This window comes from Ambystoma mexicanum, chromosome 3q (assembly GCF_040938575.1).
Source record: "Ambystoma mexicanum isolate Mex_15411 chromosome 3q, UKY_AmexF1_1, whole genome shotgun sequence".
NCBI classification, from domain to species: domain Eukaryota; kingdom Metazoa; phylum Chordata; class Amphibia; order Caudata; family Ambystomatidae; genus Ambystoma; species Ambystoma mexicanum.
Window position 1 is genome coordinate 66,109,864 of NC_090926.1, and position 13,501 is coordinate 66,123,364.

Sequence of the window (13,501 nt, forward strand, 5' to 3'; positions counted from 1 at the left end):
TATATTTGGTGAAGTATGACACCACATTACCTCACTACCTATCACTAGGTGTTTTTGCTAACATTGAGCCACATTTGGGTGACATGGTTATAACAGAGTGATCTTTCTTCATTTTCCCAATTGTATGTTACAATAGTAGTTAAGAATAAACTAACACTACTCTTATGGTGCGTGTAACATAACTGTATAGTCTCGGTGGTTTGGTTAAGTCTTGCGTTGATCACAATAGTGGTGGTATTTTAGGATCTGACCAATTGAGCTGGTCTCCTAGTCACGTTACTGTTTGGTAATAGTGACCCCTTCTGTTCAGAAGATGATACTATAGAGGCTCTATTTCCCTCTATATATTTGCACTTTATTCATTAATAGTATGAAGTTAGCATATTTCGATCAGTAGACTAGTGCATTAGAGCCTGATTGAATGTGTTTTTGTGTTTTACCCACAGGAGAGTTCTTGTTGTTGTCCGTCGATCTACATAGAAAAATCTCTCTGGTTTGAATACTCTGGAAATACTTAACCCCTGATGAATTTCTGCATAATAATCACAGTACAGAAAGAAACATGTTGGGTGGGGAAAACTTTTTTGTTTTGTATGTCAATGTTAATCAAATCATATCACAACAGTAGTAACGATTTAAATTTCAGAAAGTTGTTGATATGCTAATATTTCACTATTCTGAATAATAATGAATTGTGATTACATTTTAGACATTTATTTTATATTTTTTTGATATAATTGTTTAAATTTGAATATATTAAAACCGAGAAAGTGAGAATGTTTGAGTGTGTTTGAATGAAGTATGCCTGAGTTATTCTTATTTTGAGATATGTTTCACGTGGTACCCAATCAGGTTATATTTTTATTAACCAATTCTAGATTTGCACTGCTCAAGGTACTTTTTGATGAATTGTTGAATTTTAGAATTGTATAAATTGTATATATGTTTTGATATAATGTTAACATATGAATAAAAAATATTTATGAGTATATTACGTCATAGTGAGTAGAATTGAATTTTTTCTCCTCACACATCAGTTGAGATAAATGGACATGTGGTCTTTTCCATTTAGATATAGGTTTGAAATGAAGTTTTGTTAACTAACTGCAAACCTGAACTCTCCTAGCACAGATTCACTGGTTTTATGGTCTCCGATGTTCAAGTTAATATAGGTAATATACAGGCTAGACCATAAAACAGAGATACGCCTGTTATCCATTGTTACCCTTGTTAGTCTCAATGATGCAACCAACAGACACTGCACCAGGTTCAAAGATCACGTAACAGACACTGCACCAGGTTCAAAGATCACGTAACAGACACTGTACCAGGTTCAATGATGCAAGTAACAGGCACTGCACCAGGTTCAATGATGCAGGTAACAGGCACTGCACCAGGTTCAATGATGCAGGTAACAGACACTGCACAGAGTTCAATGATGCAGGTAACAGGCACTGCACCAGGTTCAATGATGCAGGTAACAGACACTGCACCGGGTTCAATGATGCAGACAACAGGCACTGCGCCGGGTTAAATTATGCAGGTAAAAAGGCACTGCACCGGGTTCAATGATGCAGGTAAAAGGCACTGCACCGGGTTCAAAGATGCAGGTAACAGGCACTGCACCGGTTCAAAGATGCAGGTAACAGGCACTGCACCGGGTTAAATGACGCAGGTAACAGACACTGCACCGGGTTCAATGATGCAGGTAACAGACACTGCACCGGGTTCAATGATGCAGATAACAGGCACTGCACCGAGTCCAATGATGCAGCCCACAGACACTGGCCCATTCTTTATATTTGGATGAATAAGGTGAGAGTAGAATTAGAAATTGAAAACGGTGCTTTTAAGAGCATGTCTGAGGTACATAATGCTAACCCCAAAGAGGTTCAATTATTTGTGCACAAAGAATCAGTAAACAATGGGAGAGTACCCCCCAAAAGACATAAAATGTGAGAAGCACTGCACCGTTCTCATGTAACAGTGCTATCTGCGTGAAGGAATGGATGAACATGTATGCTTTTATTAAGACTTGTCCTGAGAGAAGCTCCACATAGTTTAGGTAGGTAGAGGAAAATGAAGCCAAAATGATGCACCAAGGATGATTCTGATTCAGTACAGAAGGCCATACAAATACTGGGTAATGCATGTTTACCCATGACTCTCATAGTGCTCATGAATAATTATTCTAAAATCATAGTACATTTAAAAGCAGGTCATAATGAGGTGGCAAGCAGTGCAATAAACATGTGTACCCAATAAAGGAAGAAGACTGTAGTGTAAAGGATGAGATCTCCGGTAATATAGACCTCATTTAATATTGCCATGGACATAACTTTGCATGTACATATGAAGTTTAAGACTTAAGTGCATCACCTCCATTATGGTGGATATCGTCTAATGGAAAAATGGGAAAGGTATCCATCAATTGCTAACAAAGATCACTTCACCTTACTGTCTAAAAACTACAAACAGGCAATTCTTCTAGCATAAAGCTCAACCTACAATGACTGAATCGAAAAAGCAAACTCAGGTACTCAAGAACTCTTTGCCATTCTGCCGGAACTCGAATCACCAGTGCCCGCCCCCCGGCATCCAGCTAGTTGTCTCAAAGACACTCTGTGGTGCTCCAATATACAAAATTCCCTACCTGACAAAATCCCACTCCAACAAACAAAAATCAATGCTAAGAAAAACAAACTAATGGCCACTGGGGCTCCATTCGACCTCACACCTCCACCACCTCCGCTCGACACACACCTGTTCGAGTTTTCACCAATCTCTGAAACAGAAATTATAAACATTATAAAACGCCTCAAGCCATCTAGATGTCAAGGAGACACTTGCCCAGCCTCGCTCATCAACGACTGTGCAACAGAGCTTGCAAAATTCACCTCAGAGCTCATTAACACATCCTTCTCGTCCAGCAGTGTGCCAACAAACTTTAAAAGACGCATGGGTCCTCCCACTCCTGAAAAAGCCTACCCTAGACCCTAACATACCTACCAATTACTGTTCCATTAAAACAGTCCCTTTCTAACTCAAAATACTGGAGAGAGCAGCATATGTACAAACCAAAAGCATTTGGAAGACAATAACCTCCTCAGGCTGCAGCAATCCGCATTCCGTCCAGGTCACGGAACAAAATCAGCTCTCTTAGACTTAAAAATCCAAAATGGATGAAATCAAAGACAACGGAAAACTTGCTCTCTTACTCCTGCTCCACCTCTCTACTGCATTTCATTTAGTCGACCATACAACACTTTGCGAACACCTTTCAGCAGGTAATTTCTCCACTAAAGCATCTGCCTGTATTTCCTCATTCCTCTACAACAGAATTATAAGGGTCTTCTCTGCCACTGCATCTGCCCCACCAGCCCCAGTCACCTGCGGAGTCCCACAAGGCTCCTGTGTCTCACCCACCGTATACACCGTTTTCACAAAGCCTCTCTTTGACCTTCTTGATTCCTTGGGTATCTCCTACACTGCCACGCAGACGATACCCAATTCCTCCTACCCATTTTAGGCATCTACGACTCAGACACTAACTTACTAGGCAAAGTCTACCAAATCATCCAAACCTGGATGGCACTACACTCCCTATGCTTAAACAGAGAGACTGAGCTGCTCCTTACTGCTTCACCAACTCTACTAAACAAACTCAAAGGAATGTACAAATCGTTCATCATCATCGGGATTAGCAGTCTGTCTCCAAAGAAGTTAAAACGCTAGGGGCCTATTTGTACTCATCCTTCTCATTAACTAGACCGGTAAATGCAATTGCTCTGTCTGCGGCTTACACAACCGAACTTATCAACACAAGTAGACCCTTCCTCACTTCAGACAGCTGCATCACTATCGCAAGAGCCCTAATTGTCTCCAGATTAGACTATTGCAATACCTTATTTGCAGGCCCACCACCTACAATATAAAAAAAAACTCAAATTATTCAAAATAATGCATTAAAAGCAGTCTTGAATATTCCCAAAAATAGAAAAAATAGACCATATTTTCTCGGCTTGAAGAAGCGTGCATTGGCTGCCTATTTGCGAGTGCATACTGTTAAAAAATCTTACACTAACCCACAAACGTCTAACTCAGCACCCAGATATCTATCCTCTGAATGCAAGAACTCCCAAATGAACAGACGTACCCATGCGTTCTACACGCACCTCCTCACTATACCCAGATTCAAGCTGCAAAGGGAAGGAGGTTGCAGCTTCCTTCTAGTAGCCTCAAAACAATGGAATGCCTAACTGACATACCTTAGATAAGCCTTCATGCTGGACCTTCTGAAAAAAGCTCAAAACATCTTCTTACAAGACCTATAACCCATAACCAAGTGATATCACTCACAACTATCATGAACCCCAATTTCCTCCACTGATCATCCCTAGAACTTCATGTGCGTACTACTTGCGATTACTGTAACTGTTTCTCATATTATCACAAAGATGTGATATCTGTAACCAGAATTCTATGCCTTCCTTTTTGGCTTTATGCTTCACAAAGATGTGTATACTGCAACCAGCACCTTGATGCCACCGGGTTTGGTACGCTTTACAAATTAATAATGTGGCAGCAGAAAAAGAGCATTAGGAGCGACCATTTCAGCAGCAGCTCTCTGGCTTAGTGGGCTGATGCATCCACTACAGGGATCGGTGTTTAACCTCATGGTCACATATTCACATCAGACCAGGTCCACTCACCCCTTCAACCTTCTGAGGTCTAACAACTAAATTCATTGTGTCGGGTATCAATAAACATCTGCTACCTTTCGATAGGGCCAAGAACATGTCAACTACAGATACATGGTACGACGTCCTTTCATCGCATGCATTTTCATCCCATGGCATTTTAATGTGCATATTACAACGAATATGCTCATCGAATTTTTTAGGGGAGGTGGGAAAGGGCAGATAAGTGTTTGGGTGGGTAGGAAATAGCCAAAAATAAGTTTGGGAGGGTGATTTGGGTGGAGGGACCCTCCCCCCGTAACAATTAATAACAATGAGCATTTTCGTTGGAATGTACACGTTAAATGACAGGGGATGAAATTGCATGCAACGAAATGAAATGGAACCAGATACACCTGTTACATTTATATCTCATTGTGGCTAATAGATACAAAAAAAAAGAGTTCAAAATCTCTGTCACAACTATCAGCAACACATAGGTCCTCACTAAGGGTTCGGCGGTGTGGCCAACAACGGTGGTAATGCAGTGGTAACTGGTTCTTTGCAGGTTGGACTACTGCCACAGCCTCTTCCTCAATCTGCCTAACTTCTCCCCTTCGCCCCCTTCAACTAATACAGAATAAGACTGCAAGACATCATTGGCCTCAAGCTCAGGGACTGCATCTTTCCAGCCCTTAAATCTCTCCACCGCCTCACGGTGGCTGCAAGGATCAAATTCAAGACCTTCTGCATTATCCACAAGGCTTTCTGGGGTCTGGTACCACACTATACCAAACGTTCTCTACCCAAATACCTCCCCAATACAGCCCTTCACTTGTCTAGCTTTAGCTTTAACTCTCTGCAAATCAAGTGTTTTTCCAAGCAGAACGTGTGGGGGGTAGATCTCTCTCCCTTGCAGGTGCCTCGTTTTTGAATGTTCTCCCTACCCCTCTCAGTCTTGAGCGCATCTCCTTAAGTTCCGGGAGCTCCTTAAGACCTTCCCTTTCTCTTCCTCTTTCCCCTCTCCTACTAATGTCCCCTCTGCCTGAGACTGGTTCCTTCTGAGTCTCACAAGGCAGCAAGCCCTCCCCTGCCCAGTCTAGCACTGCACTTGTTCCCCTGTAACCCGTTCCCACCCTCATCTTGCACTTGCCCGCACAGCCCCCACCCCCCGCCTACACTTGGCAGGTTGACTTCACCCTTTGGTCCCATCTGAACCACTTAACTAGCACTTAGTTGTGGACGCCCCTTCACTCTCATCCTCCACTTTGCCCTGTCTACCTGGCCCTCCTTGGCACTCTCCTTCTCAATGGTGCTTCCTCCCAGCCCCAGCACTTTCCCACCTCTCCTCCCCATGCACTTCTCACAACTGCACTTGCACGATATGAATGTTGCAAGGTCTATTAGGATCGCTATTTTTCTCCTACGTGTTCCTCCACCCGACTTGCTGCACCTCGAAAACACTTGTGTAGAGGGGCACGACAAATTAACAATAAATACAAAATAAATAAATTGCTGCTGCATTACTGCACCGCCGAACTATGGATTTGGAGGTAAGGCAGAGGAAAATCTGCCAGCAGAATGGTGGAGGTAATTTGTCTGCCTTACCGACCGCAAACTGCAAAATCACCGGAATTACCCATTGAGTCCTATGGACACCAATGAATGGGGACTTACACCGCCTACCACCATTTGGGATCCGGCAGATCAAGTGGCAGTAATGGTAAATCAATCTGGTGGTATTTTGGTTGATTTACTGCGGAAATAGCAATAAACCTGTAATGAGGACCATAATATATAGAATGATCTATGGAAATAATACAATGCCTTATTTATGTCTTAATTCAAAAGGCTCGACAGAGCTCAATGAGAAGGGATGAAAAGTGTCTGCTTTTATTTTGGGGGGAGCGGTATTCTCCCTGGTCCTGTATTTTGCACATGACTGCAATCATTGTAAAGGATTGGAATTAACTAAGATTTTTTTAACATTTACATTTTTCCACACCATGGGCCTCATCACGAGTTGGGCGGTAACGGTGGCGCTAATAGCGCCGGATCACGGGTTTGGCGGAACGGGTATTGCCCATTCCCCACTGAGCCCATTCGGGAACTCCCCATTCCCCATTGGGCTCAATGGGGAATTTTCGCGCTCTTACTGCCGGCGGATTTCCCGCCGGCGGTAAGAGCGCGAAAGCTCGACGGACTTCCCCCCAGCTTAGAGCTGGGGGAAATCTGTCAAACCCGTGATTTGGTGGACCCTTAAATGTGGCGGTAATAGCACTACTGCTGCATTTAAGGGTTACCGCCAAACTCGTGATTAGGCCCCATGTCTAAAGGCAGTTAAAGGCTGGATAAAAATGGTAAACCCTACCCCGCTTTTCTACAATAGCACTCCTATCATGGTGGTGTGTTTATCATTGGATCAATTTGCTTATTCATCACAGAGGTATTCAACTATTTACGGCAGATGGCAGTGCAAAGCCTAAGACAACAAAATTGTGGGGTGGTGTGACAATTCACAGCATCTCGTTACTTCTCCCCAGAGGAGAGCCCTTCTCTATGAGGCTAGGGAGGCGAGGCCGCTACCCAATAGTCCCCCTCATTGGAATAAGGACTCCCATCCCATGAAAGACCTCTCTAAACCCTTGTTCCCAGAAACCATGGCCCCATTGACTACTCTCTGCCAATCTGAAACTACTACCCTACCGTATGTTATTACTATTTCACCTGTAAAATCAGATAGGACTTTGAAGAAGAACCAAAGAAACATACACAACAACCTTAGAAAGGATTACCAAAGTACTGTGAAAAGGTGCCCAGCAGGAGGCATGAAGATAACTTCAAAGTCATTGACGACAAACATTGGTATTACCCAAATTGGTTGTTTCTAATTGACCATATGGTACATTCGGCCAGTACCATTTGGTCATTTAGAAACTACCAATTTGGACAATCACTACCAAACATGGGGAGCGGGGGTCGGTGTGGTTGTCCCCCGCTCCTCATGTATGGTAGTGATTGCCTTTGGGGATAGTAGGGATGTTCCTCGCTTCCGGAGATCTTGAGGTGGGGGACCAAGAAAAAAAAAGAAAAGTAAAGCGAACTCTGCAGCGTCGGATCCAACCTGCGTAGGAGGGACAGATCTGGCACTGCATGGTCACATCTTGCACAGATGGCAAAAGGGTATTTTGGCCACAGCAAAATTGGTTTCGCGGTCGTATTGACCACAGTCAATTTGGCCGTGAACAATTGTGCCACAGCCAAAATGTATACATCCCAAACATTGACGCTACACGCGGGTGGTCCCAGCAATATAAAGTAAAGACCAAAGAAGGACTAGAGGTGTTCAGGAGCAGGAAGAGCGGTGAGGGGAGCTGGCGAGCATCTTGAAGGGCCCAGGTAGCTCAAACCTGTACTGCCCGAAACGTTGAGACAATCATTCTTGCAAGTCAGAGCTTGGAAGAGCTAAGTGAGCCAGAGTTACCCCAACTGGTTGTAGTTGGGTCTGTGGGTACGTGGTGGCAAGTAGTCCAACCTTGGCCTCGTAGCAATTACCAACACCAGTAGGAGAGGACAAGTAATGACAGACCATGCACAGTTTGTCAAGTGAATTATATATATATTATAGAGGGTGAATTCTGAATAGCAGAATTACTGTTTCTAGAGTAAACAGGAGTACAAATAACAGTACACATTTCCAAGGTGTTGTGTGTACAGTTGGTACAGGACATGAAAGAGTTTGCAATTGCATCACTCCACTTCTCTGAAGCCTGTTCACAAAAAAGTGAGTGCTAAAATCACCAGATTTGATCTTGCAATGACAAGAGCTAAACACGATCCAAGCCTCTGAAAGAAAAAACATGTGCCCGCCACTGCCAATCGCTTGAGCTTGCAAAACAGGAGAAATGTGACTAAATTAAATTACTTAAGCAATATTGCTATATTTGGAGGCCAATTGCATAGTGGCAACAGCACGTGGCTCAGTTGACTTTTGCAATCTGGTAATGGCCTGAAGAGGGGCGTTATTTGCTGTTAGACCACTCCGCCCACTACAGATAGAATGTTTTCTTTAAAACAAGGAAGGACTAAGGAGAACACTGGCATGTTGGTATAGAAACCTTATACCACTTATCGTTGCCCCTCTGCTACTGCATCGCCTGCAATGGAACTGCAAACATTCCAATGTTCTAATGTAACACTAACACCTGCCTTCATGGATGGGTTCGGCCATTAATGCCCCGGAAATCTGAGCCAAAATAGGTCTGTGTGAGGCAAGGTACTTGGCCAGGGCAGAGGGTCTTTAATGGCGCAGTTCACACATGAAACAGGCCGGGACACAGGCAAACGGGTAGAGGAAGGAAAAAGGGCTTAAGTGAAATTTAAAAAGAACCGGGCTGCATTTTGGGAGGACCTATTTTTGTACTCGAAACCCCACTATAGTCTTTTTTCCCAAATCACTTTAATAACTTTAACAAAACCATATCCGTTCTCTGCAAATGTCTTCGATGTACTACTACTCGGAGGCCATGCGTTGTAAAAGTGTGAGGTTTACAAAATTAGCGTTTGTTTTAGGGAAGTTCAAAAGGCCAAAAGTTGCAATGGCAGGACAGCAAAATAGTGATGCAGTAACTGCCCCTGTCCATGTATTACTGTATTCAGCCCTGCAAAGGCGACGCTGAATATCTACAGTATAGGTACAGGCATGTACTGTAATGACCGTATGATTCAGCTAATTTTGCAATAAATCTTCCAAAATGTTTCCAATGTTCATAAAAGATGTAGCACTGCATGCAAACATGCAATGGTGACATTTGTGAAGATGCGAATATGTTCCTCATTCCTGGGGTCATCATTACACACAGTGACGATACAAAAAGAAACAACTTCGACAAAAGTCTGTGCTCTGCATACCCTGTGGAATTTGCACATGGAAGGCCACCTGACACACTTGTCTAGTTTCAGGATAATTAGGGGGGGGCTTAGGCAAAGTTAAAAAAGAGCCAATGGGTTGTTACCTGGATAGAGAGCAACGGTGGGAGAACTCGAAAACAAGAAACATGCAGTCTTGAGGATAATCTAGCACAACCGCGCTTCGGTCAGCCGAAACATAAAGGCTTGGGTTAAGTGACTCTCCTTCTGTTCAATAGCAAATCTGCAACTCAAAAGATATGTTTTTCTTCTAAACCTGTGAAACAAGCTCTGTACAAAAGGATGATAGTGGGACAAGTTCACTTCTTATTTAGGATGACCCCAGGGCCATTGTGCTAGATTAGCCTCATGCCTGCATGTTTCCTCTTTGGTGGTGTACGGGCATCGCAGCCCCCTCCCCTTTATAGCACACACAGCTCAGGAACAAGCGCGGTAGTAACTGCGTCATAGTGCCCTTTCAAGCATACAGGCGCCCCTGCTCAGTAGCCAAGATGGCCACCGTTGGACGGCCACAAGAAGAAGCTGCACTATGGAATAGAATGGAGACACCATGCCTGCTGGTCTAACGATACAACATAACATGTGTGACGAATGATACAACATAACGGGTGTGAGCAACAGCAGTCCAGAGATCATTGTTCGGGGGCAACATATAGAGTTGAAAATGATCCATAAAAGGGGCTTTTGGCTATAGGTATCTGCTGATGTTCATGACAATAACTAATAACTATAAATGATCATTATTACACGTGGCGCTATATGATGTGAATCCTATTTAGGGGCTAGCTACCCAACTCAATGGCTTTCCGCTCTGAATAAGGACAGGAGGCGGAGGGGAACAGGAAGCATTTTAACCTGCACAGATCTCTGCAGCTGATGCATTAGTCCACTGAGATACCCGTGTGTCTGGGTCTGGTAACCCTGTAGTATCTAGGACAATACCTTTTCTGGAATTAAAAGAATGCCTTCTCGGTGCCACTGAAACATAGAACTGGAACACTAGGCTGGAAAGGGGGTGGGGGGTGCTTCATTTAAAAATGCTCACACACGAATGAGTCAATTCCAGCAACTCCTGAAACAACTCAGCATCAGAGCTGCCAACCAGCTGAGCTGAGAAGATACAACTTGTTGGCCAGAGTCAATCAAAAGAACTGCTCAGGGTGCTCCGAGGACCCCCGAGAAGGCTTCATTCTAGGGCAGCGTCCGCAGTGTATCAAATCAGGAGCAGGCCCAAGTGCCCGAATGGAAAGCCCACCTCATTCTATCCCCACAATATAAGCACATATGGCCACTGCCAACTTACCCGAGCTGTGGTCTTTAGCGGAGTTGGTGCTACTTTCTCCAAATTCCACTCCAAGATCATCAATAAAAATTGGAACCGCCTCCTCATCTTTCGTCAAACACACGTCACTGTCATGAAAAGGAAGTCCTGCATCACAAGGAAACAATGTATTTGAAAGTAAAAGCATTTGATAAAGTATTGTTAAGATAAATGGGCCTCATTACGAGTTTGGAGGTAGCCATGCCCCCAATAAGGGCATGGCTACCACCAAATCCGGGTTCAGCTCTGGGTTCCGCGAAAGGGGAATTACCAGACCATTCCGACCTCGGCGGACCTGGTAATTCCCCTTTCGCGGGACCCAGAGCCTGTACGTCCCCATTTGAGCCCCTATAGGGCTCAATGGGAATGGGGAGGATGGTAGCAGTGGTACCATTCATAACGGTAACGTTGCTACCATCCAGTTCTGCTCGCGGGTGCCGCTCTGAGCGTCACCCGCGAGCAGAACTCGTAATGTGTCGGTACAGTGATAACGGCACCGTTGTCACTGTACTGCCACTATCGTAATGAGGCCCAATGTGTCACAAGAATCCAAGCTGTGATTTGTTTTATTAGATGAACTGAAACTGCTGTTATTGACTGCATTCCATGTTGGCTTCAGAAGCGGACCAGGAAACGTCAGCATGCATTTCTCTGCATTCCAGAAACAGCAATGCAATATCCCAGCAAAACGTTCCGGTTCACAGGTCAGGAAAAAAACAAAAAGCAACAGACTTTAAAAACATTTCTGTACGGGAACGTATGAAATATTGCAATACTTCACAGGCCAGATTACCAATTGCACGGAATAGCATTTCCCTGCAGCCAATCATGGGTGTGGCCATCCAAACACTTTGCACCGCTCAGAAATAATGGATGCCCAGTAGATAAAACTACACTTGTAGCATAGCACAGAAGGCGAGCCTTTGCACGGTTGCCACTTATAGAAGGGGGAAAATGCCAGTAGAAATGACACCATCTTAAAATATTAAAGTGGTTGGAAGTTCCGTATTTCAAACTGGTATACTCCAGGCAATGGTGATGTTTTATAGGTCAGGTTTGGGTATTTTGTTGAGCTCAGAAGAATTGCCTCCTCTCTTCATAAGTAGCGCCACATTCTTATGGAGGAGCCCCAAAAACAAACACCACTGGGCTTCTGCTTAAAAGACACTAGTGGGCCTCATTACAAGTTTGGCGGTAGCCTTGCTGGTAAAACCGGCAGGCTGCTGCTGTACTTGTGAATTTTTCCAGCGCAGGGCAATGGGGGATTACAGGGCTATTACAAGCCTGGCGGACCTTGTATATCCCCATTGCCAGGCGCCGGAATGCATTACTCCCAATTCCCATTGAGCCCGACAGGGCTCAATGGGAATGGGGAGGCCAGATGCGCCGGCACCATTCGTGAATGGTGCCGGTGCATCCGACTTGCTCTGCTCGCGGGTGCCGGTCCGCCCGCCCGGTCAGACCTGGTGGGCGCAAAGGCACCTGTGAGCAGAACTCATAGTTTGCCGGTCTAGTAGCAACAGTGCTGGTAGCTTACCGTTACTACCAGACCGGCAAACTTGTAATGAGGCCAAGTAGCTTTTACCCCGGCGGTGCTCCAAGACCTTCTGCGGATGGTCGGCTACTGCAGGCAAAGTCTTCTTCCGACACCACTGCAGCAGAGGCGCCTTTTCTTAGCTTTCTCCCATCTCAGAGCACATTCCGTGCAGAGGGCCTTAGGGCCTATGAACCTATGGGCCTAACGTTTGACACCCTTGGTCTTGGACTATAACTTGGGGGTTGGGTCATTATCCCACAATAATGACCGATCTCTCTGTATAGAAGGCTGTAAAAATCAGGAAAGATGGGGCAGATGTTTTGCTCTGAAGGTCAGCCATGCACAGTTGTCATTTATTTTATGCACCCGAGGGAGTTATAATGAAGCTGCCTCTTAAATTTAAAAGGAAATGCCAACTCTAGTTTTCTGTTACTCCTTTTACTGTGTGGCTACCATCTGATTAAGAACACTTAAGCAGTGCACCAACATTGCCTCCAATTTTCTGTTACTCCAATAATTGGTACCAACACCTGAATGTTTGTGGTTTTACAACTAGACTGGCACTGCGCCAAACCCTTCTTTGCAAATATACAGTTTGAAAGCAATGATTTCTTTTTTTAAAAGAGATTACATTTCAATTAAACACTTGGGGGCCTCATTACGAGTTTGGCATGAAAAAAGTGGAGGTAATTCTGTTACCTCCATTTTTCCCACGCCACCAAATTACATTTTGGTGGAATTACCCCCGATGGAATTATGAGTGGTAATCGCACCGATTTTTGGGGGAAACGTGGGGGATGTACCTCCAGCATGAATCCTCCACTTTTCGTTCCCTAACGATTGGAAGAATTACCACTTGTAATTCCACCGGTGGTAATTCCACCAAAAATCCCCAATGGATTCCTATGACACCAAAAAAATTGGGATCTAGCACTTACCGCAACTCGTAATCCTGTGGTAAATCCACGGGACAAAGGGGTGGTAACTGTAAATCCACTTGGTGGTATCTCAGATGATTTACCTCCGAAATACCTC

General features: G+C 44.4%; 1 protein-coding gene across 2 annotated transcripts in view; it reads right to left on the bottom strand.

Annotated features, from left to right (window-relative positions):
- The window catches only part of LOC138582128 (zinc finger protein 282-like), a 94,100-nt gene that overhangs the window by 47,332 nt on the left and 33,267 nt on the right, over positions 1-13,501 (bottom strand). For both annotated transcript variants that reach the window (XM_069653133.1, XM_069653132.1), the window contains exon 5: positions 10,912-11,037. In XM_069653133.1, the coding sequence (XP_069509234.1) occupies positions 10,912-11,037 (126 nt within the window). The remainder of the gene's footprint in view (positions 1-10,911; positions 11,038-13,501) is intronic.